Source organism: Sciurus carolinensis, chromosome X (genome assembly GCF_902686445.1).
Source record: "Sciurus carolinensis chromosome X, mSciCar1.2, whole genome shotgun sequence".
In the NCBI taxonomy this organism is placed as follows: Eukaryota; Metazoa; Chordata; class Mammalia; order Rodentia; family Sciuridae; genus Sciurus; species Sciurus carolinensis.
In genome coordinates this window covers 1207943-1228581 of record NC_062232.1, presented here as the reverse complement: position 1 = coordinate 1228581, position 20639 = coordinate 1207943, and the positions used below count along the sequence as shown (strand labels likewise).

The following is a 20639-nucleotide window of genomic DNA, read 5'->3' as shown; positions in this document are numbered from 1 at the left end:
TTTTATTTTTTCAGAGGCAGGGTCTCTCTGAGTTGCTTAGGGTCTTGCTAAGTCGCTGAGGCTGACCTCCGACTCGCTATCCTCCTGCCTCAGCCTCCTGAGCTCCCGGGCCTCAGTGTCTCATCCGCTCATGGGTTCTTATCCTCCTGGTCTTGTCTTATTTTCCTCTTCACCGGAAGATCCTTCCTTCTTCCTTCCGCTTGGCGGGCGGCCTCTCTGGTTCTCACAGCGGCCAAACCGCCCTCTGGGGACGATCCTGATGACGGATCTGTCCTTCCGTTCCCCTTCACCCCTCCTCTCCCTCCCGCTGGTCGGGAACAAGGCAGCGACCCTACTTAACAAGCTCAGGGGCCATCGTTTGGTGACTGCTTTGGGCTCCAAGGTTTTTATTCTATTTTATTAAAAGTCTGGAAATTATATTGCTTTTTAAAATTTTTTTCTTGCTGCACCGGGGACTGAACCCAGGGTCACCCGGCCCCTGAGCCCCCTCCCCAGCCCTAGTTTGTGTTTTATTTAGAGACAGGGTCTCACTGAGGTGCTGAGGGCCTCCCTGTGCCTGAGGCTGGCTTTGAAGTCTCCGTCCTCCTGCCTCAGCCTCCCCGGCCGCTGGGATGACAGGCGTGCGCCACCACACCCGACTGTTTTTGTTTTTCTGCTTTTGGGTCTTTGCCGTCTGGTTACTACAGTGCAGTCCTGGGAGATTTCATCTGCTTACGTGTGGTCCTCTCTCTGGAACCAAGACCTAGACGTGGATTTGCCGTTTATTTCTTGGCACGGAAGACGTGGGCCGGCTCCTCTGCTAGTCCTTTTCAAATCTGTCTTGTGTGGCTTCCAACGGCAGTCGCCCGGCCGTGGATCTTGGGCATTTATTCCCCTCGCTGAGGCCTCTGATCTCTACCGCTCTCCTCTCTGCTGTGAGCTCAACTCTTCAGCTTCCACCTAGGAGGGAGGTCCTGCAGCAGCTGCCTTTCTGTACCCGGCTTATTTCCCTTAGCGTAAGGTCCTCCAGGTCCGTCGGTGTTGCGAGGCTGACAGAACAGCATCCTTTTTCATGGCTGTATACTACTCCGCCCACGTGCCACACCGGCCCAGCAGAGGGGTCTCTTGCACATGCTGATTCATTCGGGTCATGTCCCCAGTGATGAGATGAATCCACACACGCAGAGACCTGATCCCCTTGATGGGAAGAACAAGCAGCAGGCGGGTGCCCTGTGCCGGCCATGTACCAGATCCTTTCTGTGTATACAGTCGTCGCTGCATCAATGCGCGAGTGACTTCTGCAACGGCGTGAGGGCAGCCGTTCCACATCCAGCCCCAGGGGAAGGTGACCTTGAGTGTGCATTCCCTCCCGTTCTTTGATGTCCAGCGGTCACTCTGACACATCCTGCAGAGTAAAGTGACCTGGAGTCCCAGGCAGGGCCTCTCAGGAGTGACCTACGGAGGAAGCAAATCTATGGGAACCGCATTCGGGGGTGCCCGACCCAGGGAGCCCCGGGAGCCACGGAGTCGGCTTTCTGGGCTGCGACAGGTCAGCTAAGGTCGTAGGGAGTGGAGAGGAGAGGCTTCCTCGGCTCCTGGTCACCAGGTCAGTTCCTGTTGGCTCCAGGTTGTCGCTTTGTGCTGGAGGCTGCGGTGGACCAAGGTCCCTCACTTCATGGCAGACAGGAAGCAAGGAAGGGAAAAGAGGAAGAGTCTGGGGTCCCAGCTTCCCTCCAGGCCACGTCCCCTGTGGTCTAACTTCCTCCCACTGGAGGCAGGGAGGCCGGGGGCCAAGAGCGCCCGCTCATGACCGAGACTCACACACAGGGTCTCTGGGGACTTCCAAGATCCACGGTGTAGCAGGGATGCGTTTCCCTCGAGCCGCTGGCAGGTTCCAGATGACAGGGTGGCTGGTGCAGGCTGGACCCCGGAGGGCGGCTGGCGCAGGCTGGACCCTGGAGGGCGGCTGGCGCAGGCTGGACCCAGCCCGGGTCCTTGGCCTTTGCAGGACAGGTGTTTGTAGCTGGCGTCTTAGAGCCGCCCGCCTCCTCCGCAGGCCTCTGATCTCCCGTCCATCAGGCCTCTGATCTCCTGTCCGTCAGAGCTCCCCGGGGCTCATCCCAGCCGGGATTTCTGGGCTCTCCCGGGGTGCAGGCTCCCTGCCCTGGCCTCAGGGCTGTCTGCTCACCCGGCTGGACAAGGCAGACTTTCCCCAGCTCCTTTCCCCAGCAACAGTCCCTGGAGGGACAGCTTAAAATTGGGACTGTCGGGTCAAAGACAGAAGAAACTGCAAAGATGCATCTCATGTAGTAGCCGGGAGTGCCGAGGCACAGGCCTTTCATCCCAGCGGCTCTGGAGGCTGAGGCAGGAGGAGGGCAACTTGGAGGCCAGCCTCGGCAGTTTAGCGAAACCCTGAGCAACATAGCGAGACCCTGACTCAAAATAAATCGGCAGGGCGTGTGGCTCAGTGGTGAAGCACCCTGGGTTCAATCCCTGGTACCAAAAAAAAAAAAAAAAAAAAATATATATATATAAATAAAAAGCGAAAAAACAAAATCTGGAAACAGAAAAGCTCTAACCCTGTGGATGCACCTTCCTGAGGAACCAGGGAAAGCTGTGGACTCGCATCAGCTGAAACCTGCTTTTCTGCGCTGCCCTTCCCTCCCGCCCGTGCGCACCGAGGTGCCGCCCCGCGCACGTTCCTGCAAACGCGCTGGCGGTTTCCCCGCAGCGCAGGCGACGGGCTGGAAGTTCCCGCACGTGTCCTGCGGGTTCAGCGTTTGTGCCCGCAGCTGCCCGTCCTTCCCGAAAGCTCAGCGGGGGATCCACGCGCGCTCCCTGCCCATCGCGGCTGCAGAGCGGGGCCGGGTGGACAGCGGACAGCGCCGCGCGGGGCCCCAGGTCCAGTGAGGTGCAGGACGGCGGGCCGAGCCCTTGGGGCGCGCTTGGGGGTCGGGCTTCCAACGTGCAGGGGCGGATTCTGTTTCCCCGGCCCGTGGCTCCGAATGGCCTCGGTAACATTGGGCATTTGTGCTTCTTCCCGGCAGCGGGGAACAACGAGGCCCGGGCAGAGGAGGCCGTCGGCAGGATCAGAGCGGAGACCCTGAGCAGCAGAGGTAACCTGGCGGGGGGCCGCGCTCCACGCGGGAGGGCCGTGCGCAGCGGGACGCAGAGCCGTGTGCAGCGGTCACTTGGGGGTGGGGCCTGAGCTGCGTCTGACTTCCGGTGTCCTCGGGGGCTGGACAGGTCCAGTGGTAGCCACGCTGAGCCCCGCGCCCGGGGCGGCGTCTGCACGGCTGGTCCCTTGCGCCTGGTCGGCCGTTGGTGCTCCTGCAGCGGCAGCTGCGCCTGAGTTGGCAGTTTCCCATTTCGGCCGCACCTGGCGGGTCAGCGGCCCCTCTGGGCCGTGTGCAAGCTCTGAAGTCTGCACACGGCCCTCCCAGGGCTGTCCTCGTGCCCAGTGGCTCGGAAAAGTCCTTTCCGTGTGTCTGTGAAAGCCTGTGAGTCCGCCTGGCGTGCAGGCCAGCTCGGCGGGGACAGGCTTGGACCTGAGATCGGGCAAGGCCGAGCTGGGCCTTCGGCACACACCGCACCGGGGCTGGTGCAGAGCGGGACGTCCCGAGGTGCCCGGCTGGGGACAGCCCCAGTCGCCAGGTGACCTGAGGAATGGGTGCTGGGTGGGCCCGTTAAGAGCAGCGTCAGGTTCCACCTTCAGCCTGTGAGGGGCGGGTCTGGACGGGAGGCCGCCTCCAGGCCAAGGTCACTAGGCCAGCGTTAATTGGGGTGTGGACAACCCCAGATCTGCCTCCTAGCTTCAGTGCCTGGTGCACTTATCAACCGGGCTGCTCTGCTGCTCCCGGGGTCTCCACTTGGTCTTCCTGCCCAGTTGCAGATTCTCACCCCTTGATGCACATGTGCCTCCCCCCACCCGCCATGAACCCCCGGAGCGCCCAGCGGGATTTACTGTCTCCAGATCAGACGGCCCAGGCCAGGGTCCAGGGCTGAGCCCCTCCACGGGCTCAGGGAGGCTCCTTCCTGCCTCTCCAGCTCCTGGGCTCCAGGTGGCCCTGGGCTGGTGGCCCCAGCCCTCCAGCCTCTGCCTCCGTCTCCACGTGGCTGCTCCTCTGTGTCTGTGTCTCCTCTTCTGTCTCTTGTGAGGACACGGCCATGGCCTGAGGGCCACCCTGCCCAGGAGGGGCTCCCTGTGTGGAAGACACTAGTCGACTCAGTTCCATGGAGATGGACCACCATCCAACATGGCGGCCTGGCCCAATGGCTTGGCAGCCATCGGAGGAGAGAGATGGAGACCCAGGGTCGGTGGCCGGGTTGGAGGGACCCTTCGGGAGCGAACCTTTGCAGCCTCTGCAGGAGCTGGCCGCTGACACAGAGGCCCAGCACCCGCCCTGTGGTGCTGTGGGCTTCCCTTGCTCTCTCTGGCCTTCCCTCTGCTCATGTGGTTTCTTAGAGCCGCAGACACACACACACACACACACACACACACACACTCCCAGAACGTGCATCAGACACAAGCTGCAGCCGCCCCCTCCTCCCCAGGAACTTGGCCTCTGCAGCGGGAGGAGGCCCAGCCTTGCTGGAATCCTCCTCCCCCTCCCCCGAGGGAGAGGAACTTGCAAAGCAGCCTGAGGACCCTCCTCTTCCACCCCAGGAGCTGGACACCCCAGGAAGATCACACCTCCTGTTCCTAGGCGGGTGAAAACACTGCAGCCATTAAGGCCACTGCAGCCTAAGAACCTCCCGGAGGCCAACTGGGGGTCCCGGGAGCCCCGGAGGCTCCCTCCCTGAGGCCAGTGGTAGGAAAAGGCAGGAAGCAAGCGGACACCCTGCAGCAAGGCCACCGCGGGCAGAGAGGGCTCCCGAGTCTCGTGTGCGTCCAGCCGAGTCTTCCTGGGGAGCGGGAGGCCCAGCCTCACCTCTCGGGCGGTGGAGAGAGGTTGGTTTATTTCTCCCTGGGTCCCCCGGGCACAGAGGGCTCAGCTCAGCCTCACGGTGTCCCAGCGTCTGAACCTGCTTCCGGCTTGTGTGCTTTGCAGGGACGGCAGGCTGGCAGGAGGCTCCGGGTAACCCCGGGGCGCGTCTGGGCTCTGCCTGGCCAGGGTCTCCTCAGCTGCCTCTCTGAGGTCGCAGGGTCTTCTTTTAAGTGAAGCCAGATGTTGCTCTTTGCAAGCAGCTGTTCTGAGGGTGGCCGAGGGCCGTCACCTGAGCTACACAGGTGACACAGGACGGCTTCTTTGTAGAGAGGTTCTTTCTACCCCGACTCTTGTCTGGCTCTTTCTAAAACTTGCTGCCCTGAGGCTCCAGACAGAGTCCATTCAGGTCAGGATGTCACTGACCTTGTGTCTAAATTCCCTGCCGTTCCTCCCTCGGCCCCAGGAGCTGGTGTGGGAGGTGGGGCTCTGGGAGGGGCTGAGCTCATGGGTGCAGCCCAGGAAGGGGACCAGGGTCCTTCTACAGAGACCAGAGAGCCCCCTGCCCGTCCACCCTGTGAGGACCAGGAGCAGCGCCATCTGTGAGCAGGAAGCAGCCTCAGCAGCCCCGAGTCTGCCCCGCCTGGACCTGGGCTGCAGCCTGCGGGGCTGAGAGCAGCAGCTGTCAGTCATTTCAGTGCCCACTCTCTGGAATCTTCCTGTCCGGCTGCCGCTGGCCGGGTGGGCAGGGCTCCCGTGTAACAGTCATTTACCGCCCCAAGGGTAAGGGCAGTTGCTCCCAGGACTTGCTGGCTCGCTCCTTCCCGTAGGCACAGCTGGAGGAGGCTGGTGACGCCCTCCTGAGCTGGAGGGGGTGCCGTGCGTCCAGGAGGAGGCCCATCCTGGCCTGCCCCTGCCCCCTGCCCGCTCTCGGACAGAAAGCTCGCTCGGGGGCAGCGATTCAAGACTGCAGGAAACGGCGTTAGCAGGCAGAGCGTCAGGGCTCTGACGTGCATCCGGATTTATTTATCTAATCTCATTTTATTTTATTTTGGTACCAGGGATTGAACCCGGGGCTGCTTCACCACGGAACCACCTCCCCAGCCCTTTTTAGTTTTTATTTTGAGTCAGGATCTGGCTGTGTTGCTTCCGGCGTTGCTAAGTTGCTGAGGCTGGCCTCCAACTTGCGATCCTCCGGCCTCAGCCTCCCAAGCTGCTGGGATGCCAGGCAGGAGCCACCGTGCCTGGCAGTCATGCAGCTTTAAAGAGGAGCAGCCCACGGCCACTGCCCAGCCACAGCAGGGACAGCCCACCCAGCCGTGTCTGATGACCGAGCGTGAAATCCTGCAAAACCTGCCTGTCCTTTCAACCTTCCCCGGGTCTTGGTTTGAGAAAGTCTCTTTGCGTCCACACCCCGCCCCCTGCCCCGAGTTCCAAAGCCGGGTCCCTCATCTTCGGATAAAATCCCCTGTGCCTTTTCTGAACCCCCGTCTCCGAGCCGGAATGTTGCCCGGTGGTTTCAGATCCGCGGAGGCAGGGACTCAGCGGGGCAGTAGAGGCTGCAGAGGCTTGGCCTCCGCGCACGGGGAAACCAGGGCCCAGGAGAGCACAGGGTTCTGGTCAGGTTCACCCCGGGGCAACGCGGCCTTTCTACCTGTTCCTCCGGTGAATTTCCACGCGCCTTAAAGTCGCCTTATTGTGAAATGTTTCACATGCACATTCACCATGGAGACAATAATCCAAAAAAAATTATGTATCCCCTTTTCGCTTTTATCAAACCTCGATTTTCTTTTTAACGGGCACTTGGTGATTGGCACGCTCCTGGGTTCTGCTGATGGGTCTGTGCTCTGCGTAACGATCGCATCCGGGTAACAACATAGCCGTTCCTCCTACGCTTACTCTCTGTTTTTTTGTGTGAGAATATTCAAAATCCCGTCTTTGTACCGCGCGCTTCGGCTTTGTACCTGTCATCCCAGCGGCTCGGGAGGCTGAGGCAGGAGGATCGCGAGTTGGAGGCCAGCCTCAGCCAAAGCGAGGCGCTAAGCAACTCAGTGAGACCCTGTCTCTCAATAAAATGCCAAATAGGGCTGGGGAGGGGGCTCAGGGGTCGAGGGCCCCGGAGTTCAACCCCCAGTACCCCCCAAAAATTTTTTAAAAAATCCCCTCTTTTAGCTATTTTGCAATATTCTAAATAATATTTGTAACCGTCCCATAAGATACCAGAGCGCGTTCCTTCTGTATCACGGTAAGCAAAGCTGCACCTTCTGCTCAGCTGGTTTCAGGTTGTGTCTGTGTGGGTATACAGTAGGTGATTGCAGAGATCCTCGGGCCCTGGACCTCCCTCTACACTCATCCCATCTTCGTATAACAGTTGCAATGTGGGACCCGGTGCGGTGGCTCACCGCGGCTCGGGAGGCTGAGGCCGGAGGATCACAAGTTGGAGGCCAGCCTCTGATTTAGCGAGGCTCTGAGCAACTCAGCGAGACCCTGTCTCTAAATAAAATATGTTTGAACAAAAGGGCTGGGGAGGTGGCTCAGTGGTTAGGGCGCCCCTGGGTTCCGTCTCTGGTGTATTAGATAAAGACGTCAGCGGGGGTTGGTAGAAGACGTCTAAGCCCCGGCTTGGCGTGCATCAGTGGTCTCTCTGTCCACTCTTTGACCAGAGGGTCAAGGAGCTGAACACGTTCTTTTTTATTTTCTTCTTATTTTCAATTCCCAGCGATGCTTCCGTTGAAAAGTAACGAGCTCAGGGGGTCACGTCGGTCCAGGTCTGCTGAAGACCCGTCGGCTGTGGACACATGGTCTGCGGTGTTTGCCGGGGTGGGTGGTGTTTTGATCCTAAGCCTGGACAGACACGCTGGCTGTTAATGGCCATCATCAGACCCTCTCTTCGTAACGGGCATTATTTTGTTTTAACCGGACTCAGAACCAGCGCTTGGGAATAACAATAAAAATACTCATTCTTCTTTAGGGCCGAGTAATATTCCATTGTGTACATTACTAAGGGGAGTGAAGGGAGGGGAGCGGGGATGGGAACAGGAAAGGCGGCAGAATGTATTTTCTGCTCGACCCTCAGCCGTGGCAGGGCAGGGAGCTGCCTCCTGTGGAGCCCATGGGCTCAGAGGTCTCGATACTGAACCTCGGGGAGAGACCCCTGTGCAGGGCAGGCTCCGGGGAGGCGCTGGGAACGGCCTGAAGGCTCCATGTCGGGGGGGAAGGGCTCGCCGTGCCCTGTGGTGGACCCCCCGTGACCACCTGCTTTCTGCCCTGGTGCTGATGGCGAGCAGTGGCCCCAAGTCCTGGGAACCGTTGGCTTCTTTGAGTCACTTCAGGACAATGACCGAAAGCCATTGAGATAATGTTGTTGCCTCCCAGTGGATCGTGTGCTGCAGGCTTGGCCACGTCCAGGTGCTGGGAACTCTGCTTCCGCGCTGGACCTTGGACCCAGGGTCTCATGCTTCTGAGGCAGAGGCTGGATCTCCGAGCTGCATCCCCTCTACTTTGTGGTGGGAACTTGTTATGGGTTAGTGTCCTAATATCACAGGGAACATTGGGCCTTTGGATTTCGGGGACTGGCTTATTTCGCTTACCATGATAGTCTCCGGTTCCATCCATTTGCTGGCAAGTGCCATCATTTCATTCTTCTTTAAGGCTGAGTAATATTCCATCGTGTATATGTATCACATTTTCTTTATCTATTCATGTGCTGAAGGGCACCTAGGTTGGTTGTGCAATCTCGCTATGGTGAGTTGAACGGGTAAGAAAAAATTACTTTGGCTCATGGTGTCAGAGGTTCAGTCCATGGTGGGCCGACTCCATGACTCTGGCCCAAGGTGAGGCAGAACAAAATGGCGGAAGGGCCTGGAGGAGGAGAGCAGCTCAGGACGTGGCACCACGAAGCAGAGAGAGCTCTGCTCACCAGGGACCAGATATAAACCCCAAGGAGCCAGGGACACGATATAGTCCCCAAGGAGCCGGGGACAGGATATAGTCCCCAGGGAGCCGGGGACAGGATATAGTCCCCAGGGAGCCGGGGACAGGATATAGTCCCCAAGGAGCCGGGGACAGGATATAGTCCCCAAGGAGCCGGGGACAAGATACAGTCCCCAAGGAGCCGGGGACAGGATATAGTCCCCAAGGAGCCAGGGACAGGATATAGTCCCCATGGAGTCAGGGACAGGATATAGTCCCCAAGGAGCCGGGAACAGGATATAGTCCCCAAGGAGCCGGGGACAGGATATAGTCCCCAAGGAGCCGGGGACAGGATATAGTCCCCAAGGAGCCGGGGACAGGATATAGTCCCCAAGGAGCCGGGGACAGGACATAGTCCCCAAGGAGCCGGGGACAGGACATAGTCCCCAAGGAGCCGGGGACAGGACATAGTCCCCAAGGAGCCGGGGACAGGATATAGTCCCCAAGGAGCCGGGGACAGGATATAGTCCCCATGGAGCCGGGGACAGGATATAGTCCCCAAGGAGCCGGGGACAGGATATAGTCCCCAAGGAGCCGGGGACAGGATATAGTCCCCAAGGAGCCGGGGACAGGATATAGTCCCCAAGGCATGTCCCCAGGGACCCACCCCCAGCCACCTCGCAGTCACTCCGTGTCAGTGGATCAGTCCCCTCCTTAGGTCACTCCTCGTGGCCTCGCCTTCGCACCTCTGAACCTTCTTGCACGGTCACCCGCATGAGCTGCTGGGGACGCCTGACCCCTAAGCTACGAGGAGGTGGAGGGCGTACCTGTGGATCCTGGGCTCTGTGCGCACGGGAACCTGTGTGTGTCGCTGCCTGATCCTCACGTCTGCCTGGCGTCCCGTGCGGTCTCCTTGGGGCACCGTGACCTTCGCAGCCTGGGCGGCCAGACAGACTCGCCTGCGGTCCTAACACCATCCGGGACTCGGTGGGCGGCCCCTCGGAGACCTGGAGGCTTCCGTCACGGGTCCTCAGCCTCGGTGGCGTCGAGATGTTGACCTGGACGGGCCTTTGCTCTGGAAGCCACGCTGCACCTCGTGGGCGTGAAACCAGCCCAGCCTCTTCCCGAGAGAAGAGACCGGCGTGGGCGAGATCCCAGGCGCACCAGGCACGACCCATCAGCCTGTCCCCGACCCCAAACTCAGACAGGAAAGCGCAGCCCTGCACATTTGGCGGAAGGAGGCACAGCCTCAAGGACTTCCTGTGCTGCCATCGTCCATCCATGGACGTGGGAGCCAGCCCTCACGTGGCCGCCGCGCTGCGTGACGTGGAAAGGGACCGAGAAGGTGTCCTTGGCCCGCGTCGGTCGCCTTGAGAAACCTGCACCGCAGCCTCGGGCAACACCCCTTTCCAGCTGGTGTGTGGTTTAGCAGGTCGCCTGGGTTTCAGGAGCCGTCTGTGCCCACGGGCGCGAGGGGGCTTCAGCTCCCGCACCAGACACCAGACGCCAGCGCCCAGTCGAGCAGCCGCCGGATCCCAGCAGGTGGGAAGCAACTGCTCTGTGAAACATTCCTCGGATCGCTCTGTCGACTGCGGCGGGTGTTTGGGAAACACGAATTTTCGTATGTTAATATTTGTAGACCAGCATTTCTGCACCCACACTGTGAACATTTGGAGCTGCATGCATCTCGCTGCGGGGCCTGCTGTGTGCCTGGTAGTAGACTCAGCAGCTTGCGGTCTCCATGAACAGGAACCGGTACGGGTGTGACTCTCCACAACGTGTCTGCATGGTGCCAGATGGCCTCACGGTGGGCCACATCGATCCTAAGCAAGGACCGCGAGCATGAGAGGTGGGTAGATAAATGCAGCGATGGATGGGTGGGTGGATAATGATGTCAGGTAGGTAGGTAGTTAGACACAAAGAATAAAATAGATACTAGATTAAGGGAATAGACAGATATAAACACATGACAGAATTAAATAAGTTGGCAGGTAGATACACACATGGATCCTAGAGAGAGAAATAGATAAACATAGATGATAATATAGATGGTAGATATATAGATGGAGGACCGATAGGTTAACACATAAATGGAAGGATGGATGGATGGTGGATGGATGGTGGATGGATGCATGGGTGGATGAATGGGTGGATGGATGGATGGATGGATGGATGGGTGGATGGATGGGTAGATGGATGGATGGATGGATGGATGGGTAGATGGATGGATGGATAGGTAGATTGGATGGATGGATGGATGGATACATGATGGATGGATGGATGGATGGATGGATGGATAAAGGATGGATGGATGGATGGGTGGATGGATGGGTGGATGGATGGGTGGATGAATGAATGGATAGATGATGGATGGATGGATGGGTGCATGGATGGATGAATGGATGGATGGATGGGTGGATGGGTGGATGGGTGGATGGATGGATGAATGGATGGATGGGTGGATGGATGGGTGCATGGATGGATGAATGGATGGATGGATGGGTGGATGGGTTGATGGGTGGATGGATGGATGAATGGATGGATAGATAATGGATGGATGGATGGATGGATGGATAGATAGATGGATGAATGGGTAGATGCATAGATGGGTGGATGGATAGACACACACATGTTCATTTCCTGTGTTTATTCCTATAATAAAATACCTGAGACAATTTATAAAAATAAAAGGTTATTTGGGTTCAAGGATCTTGTCATAGTCCTCTGGTGAAGGGCAGCTCATCACGGTGAGAACATGTGGCATAGAAACTGCATACGTCATGAACCAGGAAGCAGAGGAAGACTAAGAGAAGGGGGTCCCATAATTTTCTTTGCAGACTTTCCCCCAACAACCTAAAGACCCCCCATTAGGCCCAATGTCCTTAAGGTTCCAGCACTTCTCAGTAGTCCATTCTGGGGACCAAGCCTTCAACACATGGGTATTTTTTGTGGATACTCATCCAAACCCAGTACCATCTTGTCCCTGAAATTAAGGTCTCAAAGTTGGATGCTCACAAAGAAAAATCACTAATATATCAGTGACACCAAATACCAAAACCTCCCTCAAGACTGAGGCCTCCACGTGCCTTTGAAGTTCCCCTTCATCTTCTCCAACCCACCTCCAAGTTCCCTTCTTCCAACTTGGGAATGAACTTTGGAAATTGTCCAGTGGGATGGAAATGTCTCCTATTTATTTTAAGCAGTTTGACTGGGGATCGGGGTCTTGTGCGGTCCTTGCTCTGTTGGTGTTTGACTCATCTTGTCATGTCGTCACTTGTCCTCATTAACTGAAGCACAGAGGATGGGGGCCCACCTTTCTCCTCAGGAAGAAAACGGAGCCCTCAGTGAAGGAAGCGTCAAAGCACTGAATGCACAGGAAAGGAGCCAGAGTCTACTTTTTGAAGGACAGAAAATCTCATGGTGACCATCTCAAGCATTTTCATGAGATGGTGCGTTTTCTGCCTGTTTAGTCGTACGAACTTCTCATGAACCTGTCAATCAAAAGTGCGTATTTAGAGCTCTCCTTGGTGGTCCTTGGATCCAGCTGAGTTCTGTTTAAGAGTGAGACAGCATCAGGGAAGACAGACAGAGCTTGGTGTGCGCCGTGAGGGCCCCTCATCCAGGGGGAGTTGATGGGACTTCAGCGTTCGGTGTCTGTTTTAGTCCGCTTCACATCACTGTGGTTAGAGACCCAACAAGAACAACAAAGAGGATAACAAATTATTTTGGTTCATAGCGCCAAAGGTTCATCCATGTGGGCTGACTCCATGGCTCTGGCCCAAGTTGAGGCAGAACATCATGGCGGAAGGGCCTGGAGGAGGAGAGCAGCTCAGGACGTGGCACCAGGAAGCAGAGAGAGAGACCTGTTCACCTCACCAGGGACAAAGTATAAACCCCAGTGACCTGCAGCCACACCCTACCAATCTAGAGTTACCACCCAGTTAATCATATTAGTGGATTAATCCACTTATTAGGCTTCACCTGATCTAATCATTTCATCTCCGAATGTTCTTGCATTCTCTCACACTTGAACTTTTGGGGGACACCTCGTATCCAAACCATGACAATCTCTTCTTTCTCTCTCCCAATACTGGGGCAGAGTTTTTCCATTAAAAAATTTAAAAAATCACTCCAATACACCAATCGAAAGGTGGAGACATGTATAAAACCTGGTAAACCAGACCCTGATGTTTGTAAGACCTTCGCAAAGCAAAGGTCCTCGAATGTGTGTATGTTGGAAACACCGTAATGGTCGTAGCAGAATCACTTAACCGTCATTTCAAAACTTATTACAGCATGCATGGAAAGTCTCCCTTCCCTGAACACTGGCATTTTCTCCTCAATGAAGCTAACACTTCGTGTGGCATGTGCCACCAACCATTAGGAGCCGGGAGGACTGGTTTCAGCCCCATGATCACTTAATGAGCGGGGAGGAGGGAAGCCATCTTTTCCATCTAGAGATCTCAACCTCAGTCTTCCCCTCAAAGTGTCCTGGGACCTGGCATTTCTGACTTCAGATATTTACTTAGTCATTCAGCCATAAAATGTACCCTGCCCTCTGCATCTGTCAGCTCACCAACCTCCGATAGAAAATATCTGAAAAAAAAAATTGTCTTTACTGAACGTGCTCTTAATTTTTGCTTGTCATGGTCCCCTAATCAGTGTGGCGGAGTAGGCATTTGCGTAGCATGTCCATCAAGTGTTTTAAATTATCTCAAGAATTACCCCTTCTGTGGATATCTTCAAGAGTCTATTTCGTGTTTGCATCTGTTCTAGGTAAAAAAATGGATTTTCTATGACTGAGCATCTTTATCTCACCACCTTTTAAGAGGTACGCATTTGACTCCTTCTCTTGTCTTCTTTTATGTTTTGGATCCTTTTGTGCTTCTGCATTGTTTATTTTCTGAGGTTTTGGGTTTACTGAGTTTCTTTGTTCTCCAGGGACTGCCATATCCCATCGCCCTGAACCTCCAATAACTTCAATTCTAAGAGTCAAAACTTGGAGAACTTTATACAATGTGCTCGCGACTTCTGTATCTTGGTGGAGCAGCATCCAAAACTCAACTGGAGCCTGGGATCTGCTCTTTGACCATGAATGAATCATAATGCAGCTCTACGACCCCACCAAATTCCATCCCTTGGTTATGGTGGGTGCTTGGGGGACTTTTTTGTCCCAATCTCTAGTAACTTTAAAGAAATAGGCACATTTCAGTTACGATGTTCTTTTGTGAAAAGTGATCGTGTGTTCACCTGTTGGCATCTCCCCAGCTACAGGATATGGTTCTCCAGCATCTTTACCTAAAAAGTGAGGCTCGTCCCGATTTGCATGGTGGTCTTGAGACACTGAATGGGCTAGTTCCTGTCCTGATACGCATTTTTTTTTTTTTGAGACACGATGAATTGCTTTTGTTTACTGAGCTCCAAAGTATTTGGGAATATCTTACTTTCTTATCTGAATTGTTCGTCTTTAGAGTCTCCCATTACTTGTTATTCAAGACTCCATCCATTTTTTTTTACATTATTATTATTATATTGGTACCAGGGATTGAACCCAGGGGAGCTCTACCTCTGAGCTACATACCCAGCCCTTTTTAATTTTGCAGCAGGGTCTGGCTAAGTTGTTGAGGCTGGCCTTGGACTTTCCATCCTCCTGCCTCAGCCACCCAAGCTGCTGGGGACAGGTGTCCACCCCATATCCAGCCTCACTAGCTACTCTCTATCTACATCTCTATCTACATCTCAATCTCACTTATCTTCTCCCTTCCCATTTACCCAGCCCTTTTCTCCCCTGATGTTTCTGAGAGTCTCTCCTTATCTTTAAAGCTCAACAGTTTTACCCAGCTGTGGTTGGTGGCCACATGGGCACTTAAAAATAATTCCTATGGTTGGTCATAACTCTTTTACTGGCAGACATAGGTGTTTCTTCATTTCAGGTCTTCTATAAAAATTTATTTCCACTAAGATTTCCATATTTTCCATTTTAATTTTTTCCCAGTGGTTTTTCTTCAGAGGTGCCAATTATCCATATGTTGGGTCTTAACTGTTCCCTCTTCCTTTCTTCCTTCTTCCTTTGCTCCCCTCCCCTCCTCCTCTTTCTCCTCCTCCTCTTTCTCCTCCTCCTCTCCTCCTCCTCCTTCTCCTCCTTCTCCTTCTCCCTCTCCTTCTCCTCCCCAACCCCTGATCACCTCCTCTCCTCACCTTTTCCTCCTGTATCCCCTCTTCGTCCCTAAGTCCCCGTCTCTGCACCACTGAGATGCTCCTCTGCCATGCTGATTCCAGTGCTTCCTCTCGTTGCGTGCCGACCTCAATACTTTCGATGCAGCCTCTCATTAGCGTACCTAACCCCATGGAATCTCATTCCATCGCTCCTTCCATTTTATCACTAAGATGGTAAAGAAGTGGTTGCTTAAGGTCCTTCACCCTCCCCTGCTGTCAGTCTTCATTTGAATCAATGTTCTTTATCCATTTTTAGCATAGTTTTCTTTCTAAATTTTTGTGTTTGCTTGTTGTTTCTTGTGGGTCCCATGATGACTATTTCCTTCTCGATTTGGGCAGTTATTTGGATGTCCACTCTTTGCCCCTGGGGGATGTGGGTTGGTGCTCTAATTTCCTTGCCGTCTTCCACTGTGATCAGCCGGATCTGTGCTTTCGAGGTCTTTGCATGATCTGTCAGGTCTCTGAGCTGCCCAGGAAGAGCAGTCGGGAGGGAAACATGTGACAGGGCTGCCCATGTCCGCCATCTGTGAGCATCTCCCTTCTCTCTTAATCCATTTGTGTAGCTGTAACAAGATGCCTGAGACTGGGTAAGGTAGAAAGATAAAAGGTCTGTCCCATGATTCTGATGGTGGGAAGGCCACAGCGGCAGTCCTCCAGCTGTGGTAAGGGCTACCCAGCTGCATGACAATATGGTGGACAATCAGAAAGGTAACCAACCACATTCAGAAGGTAGCCAGTGCGTGGTGCTTGGCACAGCCTCACCTAATACCATGCCACGCTCATGAGAGCTAATTCAGTCATCGGAGATGGCCATGTTCCCATGGGGGACAGTATTATTCCTCCCTCTTCAAAGTCCCACCACCTCAGTACCACCGTAGAGTGGACCAAGATTCCAGCAAACTGTATTCAAACCATAGCAACTCTCCAGGGTCAGCGGGTCCTGACCTGGGGCCATTCACGTCACGTTCCTTCTTTCTGGGAGCTGGACACCTGGTACGGTCAGAGCTGATGGCCACGTCATTTCCTGTCCTTCTCTTCCTGCACCAGGTCAGCCACCACACTATGGCTGCGGTCCTCTACTTTGGGTCCTCTGCTGCATCGTTGCTGGTGAGCTTTGGTGGGGACACCCCGCTTCTTCCTACGCTGTCCCCGTCTCCCCCCACTCACTTCTGCGTCCAGATTGAGGTGCACGTGTCTGTGGTCGTACCAGGCGAGTTCCTCTGCGTTCCTTGAGTCTCTGAGCTCTGTCTCGAAGACGCAGTGGAGGAGCCACCTCTGTTCGCAACAGGCAGCTCTGTATCCTCGCCTGGCGGGGCTGCTCCACTACCGACCTTGTTTGCTCCTTCCTTCTTTACCCTTCAGGGCTGGAAGCTTGCAGCTCAACTCTAACTCACTCTCGGGTCTGAAGGATGGTGTGACTCTTGAGGGACATAAATGGTACCCAGGATGTGCAACATGGAGACACATGGCCGGTACCAGCTGTCCTTAGGAAGATCTCACCAGTGACCCAGAGAAACCGTGGTTAGGAAGAACCTTAGTGTGAACTCCATCTCCTACCAGCCTGTCTCCAGAGACTCGCGGCGCAGGTGTCGAAACATCTTCCTACCTGCGGGGCTGAGGTCTCAGGAGCTCCCCATGACTCACCTCATCTCTGTGTCACCACATACGCCATCACAACACCCCTCTCCAGAGATGCATCGGATCCTTCAGACGTTCTGGGCTGCAGGATCCACCCGGGGGGCGAGAAATGACTTCATACCACTTGGTACCAACTAGTCTGTGGGAGGCATCCATTCGAGGGCGCCATCTTGGAAGGCATCAGAGTTGAAGCTCCTTAGGGTGACAGCCTGGCTCACGGGCGTCTCCGGGACCACGCGGAGGTGGGGTGGCCTCGCTTCAGAGGCTCCACGTGCAAGTAAAGGCTTCTGTGTGAAACTAGAGCAGAGCTTGAAGGCCGTCACCAGCTCAACAGATTAGAGCTTTAGTCCCCTGCTCGGGAACTAAGAATAGCACTGCAGCTAAAGCCACCACACCACAAATCCTCCTGCAAGCTACATAAGTCCGTCTAATCCCCCAAAGTTTCAGCTGAGCACCAAGGTTCAAGAGGCCAGCCCTGCCTCCCAGGAGCCGGGCATGTACGTCAGTGGTGGCTGCAAAGGAGCCATTCAGCTGCATGGGGAAATTTTAGACTTTATTATATAACAAAGTCCTGGGGATTTGTGTGATGGCCACATTCACCCCCGTCCTGTTATGCGGAGAGGGAGAAGCCCCGGGATCCAGAGCACGCTTACCATCCTCCTCAGGCACAAAGATCTGCTTGTTCACAAAGCCCGTAAAACAGCTCCGCCGACAGACGTTTCTAACAACTCGTTGGCCTTTGGGATGGTATGCAAATGAGTCACAGAGCAGCCACGGTCACATTTCAGGGAAGGATCACCGTTCGGGGTTGGAAGATTTGTCTTTGAAGGGCTGGGAACCAGGATGACTCAAGCGACGGATTCCCAGGACTTCATACCTGTCAGGGTTTGCGTTTAATATGCCCCAAAAACCTCGTGGGTCGGGCGGCCCAGGGGTTCAGAGGCGAAATGACTGGGTGACCCAAGCGGTCACCTCTTCAGTGGGTTCATCGATGGGATGGTGATTAATAATTAGAATCAACTACGGGGACGAGGTGGAAACTATCGGCAGGTGGGTTATAGTTGGAGGAAATGGGTTATGGGGGGTATGCTCCTCTTGGGGACCATATCCTGTCCCTGGCTCCTTGGGGACTATATCCTGTCCCTGGCTCCTCTTGGGGACCATATCCTGTCCCTGGCTCCTTGGGGACTATGTCCTGTCCCTGGCTCCTTGGGGACTACATCCTGTCCCTGGCTCCTTGGGGACTATATCCTGTCCCTGGCTCCTTGGGGACTATGTCCTGTCCCTGGCTCCTTGGGGACTATGTCCTGTCCCTGGCTCCTTGGGGACTATATCCTGTCCCTGGCTCCTTGGGGACCATATCCTGTCCCTGGCTCCTTGGGGACTATGTCCTGTCCCTGGCTCCTTGGGGATTATATCCTGTCCCTGGCTCCATGGGGACTATATCCTGTCCCTGGCTCCTTGGGGACTATATCTTGTCCCTGGCTCCTTGGGGACTATATCCTGTCCCTGGCTTCTTGGGGACTATACCCTGTCCCTGGCTCCTTGGGGACTATATCCTGTCCCTGACTCCATGGGGACTATATCCTGTCCCTGGCTCCTTGGGGACTATATCCTATCCCTGGCTCCATGGGGACTATATCCTGTCCCTGGCTCCTTGGGGACTATATCCTGTCCCTGGCTCCTTGGGGACTATATCCTGTCCCTGGCTCCTTGGGGACTATATCCTGTCCCTGGCTCCATGGGGTTTAGATCTGGTCCCTGGTGAGCAGAGCTCTCTCTGCTTCCTGGTGCCACGTCCTGAGCTGCTCTCCTCCTCCAGGCCCTTCCACCATCTTGTTCTGCCTCACCTTGGGCCAGAGCCATGGAGTCGCCCACCATGGACAGAACCTCTGACACCATGAGCCCCGGATGAACTTTGTTCTTGTGGGGTCTTTGGTGGCCACAGTGAACAGCCTGATTAATGCGTTCCCTGTAAGTGAAATCCGTATCATTCTGCTGAACGAAGCCTTGTCACGGTATCACCGTGTTGCTGTAGATGGCAGGGTGTCACCGTTCTGTGACGGAAGTCGGCCAGTGTTTCAGTGGGTCTTGTCCCACCCCGTCTCTGCCCACCCGTCTGCCCAGGGACACTTGGGTTCTTTCCGTTCCTTGGCCCTTTGGAATGGGGCTGGAGTGGACCGGGCAGCACACGCGTCTCTTCAGCACAGGGATTCCATTTCCCCTGGACAGGTACCCGCTCACCTGACTTTGTTCTCAGCAGATGATCTTTTTTTCATATTGTCGGTTAGACGGCACCAGGGGGGTTCCGATGGGCCAGGATTTGGTTCCCTGCCTGACATCGAACTTGGATCGGGAGCATCGCGGGTTTCTGGCTCCCCCGTCCGTTGCTGTAATAAGACGCCTGAGACTCGCTAATGTTTAGAGCAAACAGGTTCCTTTTGGTCCGAGTTCTGGAACTCCAAGGGCAGGGCACCTGATGCTGCTGCGCTCTGCCCGGGGCCCCTGGGCGCACCTGCTCCCTTGGCGCTTTGTACCGAGGCTCTCGAGGACTTTACCGGCCCCCGAGTCCGTCGCCCGCCCCATCCAGCCGCCATCCATCCGGACTCGGTGCTGACATTGGCCTCGCCTCCGACATCGCTCGGAACCCGAGCTCGTGATCCCTCCAGGGAGACGCTGGAAACCTCCCCACGCCAGCCGAGCTGGGTGCCCGTCAGGAGCAGCCTGAGGCGGGTTCCCAGAGCAGGCGGGAGGGGCTGGCGCTGCTTCGGGGAGGCAGTTTGACAAGCGCGCAGCTGGCAGGACAGGAGGCTCGGGGCGGGAAACCGGGAGGGCGGAAAATCCACACGTTTGCACACAAAGCGGTAGGAGGCTGGATGGGGAGAACAGGGCAGCCGCGGGCTCTGGAGGGCTCACCGTGTCCTGGTGCCCGCTCTCCCTCAGAGGCTGGCCGCCAGGAGTCGTGGTGGGTGACCGAGGATGGACGGGGAGCCCGGAGAAGGGACGGGGGCGCAGACGCGGTGGGGCAGGGCGGGGGCGGGGCCTGCGGACCTGGAAACGCCCGTCATAAAATGGATCAGCTTGAGCCGAGGGGAGGCAGACTGGACGCTCGCGGGCTCTGCAAGACGGACGCAGAGGGAGGACTCCGCCGTCGGAGGCTTGGTCCTTGAGGTTCCACTAGGACTTGCTCCAGGTCCTCCGGGCTCACGAGGTCTTGCAATGAGGCTGCGGCAGGAAAGCGTTCCGGCATCTGGAAGGCGGAATCACTTCTTGCTCAGGGAAGCGCACTGTTTCTCCTACTCAGATGTTCCGCTAAGAGGTGGAGGCCCAACCGTACAATGGAGGATAATCTGCTCATTGGCCTCCTGACCTCTGCCTCCACTTCAGATGTTCCGCTAAGAGGTTGAGGCCCAACTGTCTAATGGAGGATAATCTGCTCATTGGCCTCCTGACCTGTGCCTGCACTTCAGATGTTCCACTAAGAGGTTGAGGCCCAACTGTACAATGGAGGATAATCTGCTCATTGGCCTCCTGACCTCTGCCTCCACTTCAGATGTTCCGCTAAGAGGTTGAGGCCCAACCATACAATGGAGGATAATCTGCTCATTGGCCTCCTGACCTCTGCCTGCACTTCAGATGTTCCACTAAGAGGTTGAGGCCCAACTGTACAATGGAGGATAATCTGCTCATTGGCCTCCTGACCTCTGCCTCCACTTCAGATGTTCCACTAAGAGGTTGAGGCCCAACCGTCTAATGGAGGATAATCTGCTCATTGGCCTCCTGACCTCTGCCTCCACTTCAGATGTTCCACTAAGAAGTTGAGGGCCAACCAGATAATGGAGGATAATCTGCTCATTTTGACCTCCTGACCTCTGCCTCCACTTCAGATGTTCCAATAAGAGGCTGAGGCCCAACCGTCTAATGGAGGATAATCTGCTCATTGGCCTCCTGACCTCTGCCTCCACTTCA

General features: G+C 55.6%; 1 protein-coding gene across 3 annotated transcripts in view; it reads left to right on the top strand.

Moving 5' to 3' along the window:
* The window catches only part of Dhrsx (dehydrogenase/reductase X-linked), a 91151-nt gene that overhangs the window by 21138 nt on the left and 49374 nt on the right, over nt 1–20639 (top strand). For 2 of the 3 annotated variants that reach the window (XM_047536438.1, XM_047536439.1), the window contains exon 3: nt 3027–3095. The exons of the other annotated variant lie outside the window; for it this stretch is intronic. In XM_047536438.1, the coding sequence (XP_047392394.1) occupies nt 3027–3095 (69 nt within the window). The remainder of the gene's footprint in view (nt 1–3026; nt 3096–20639) is intronic. 3 annotated transcript variants of the gene reach the window in all.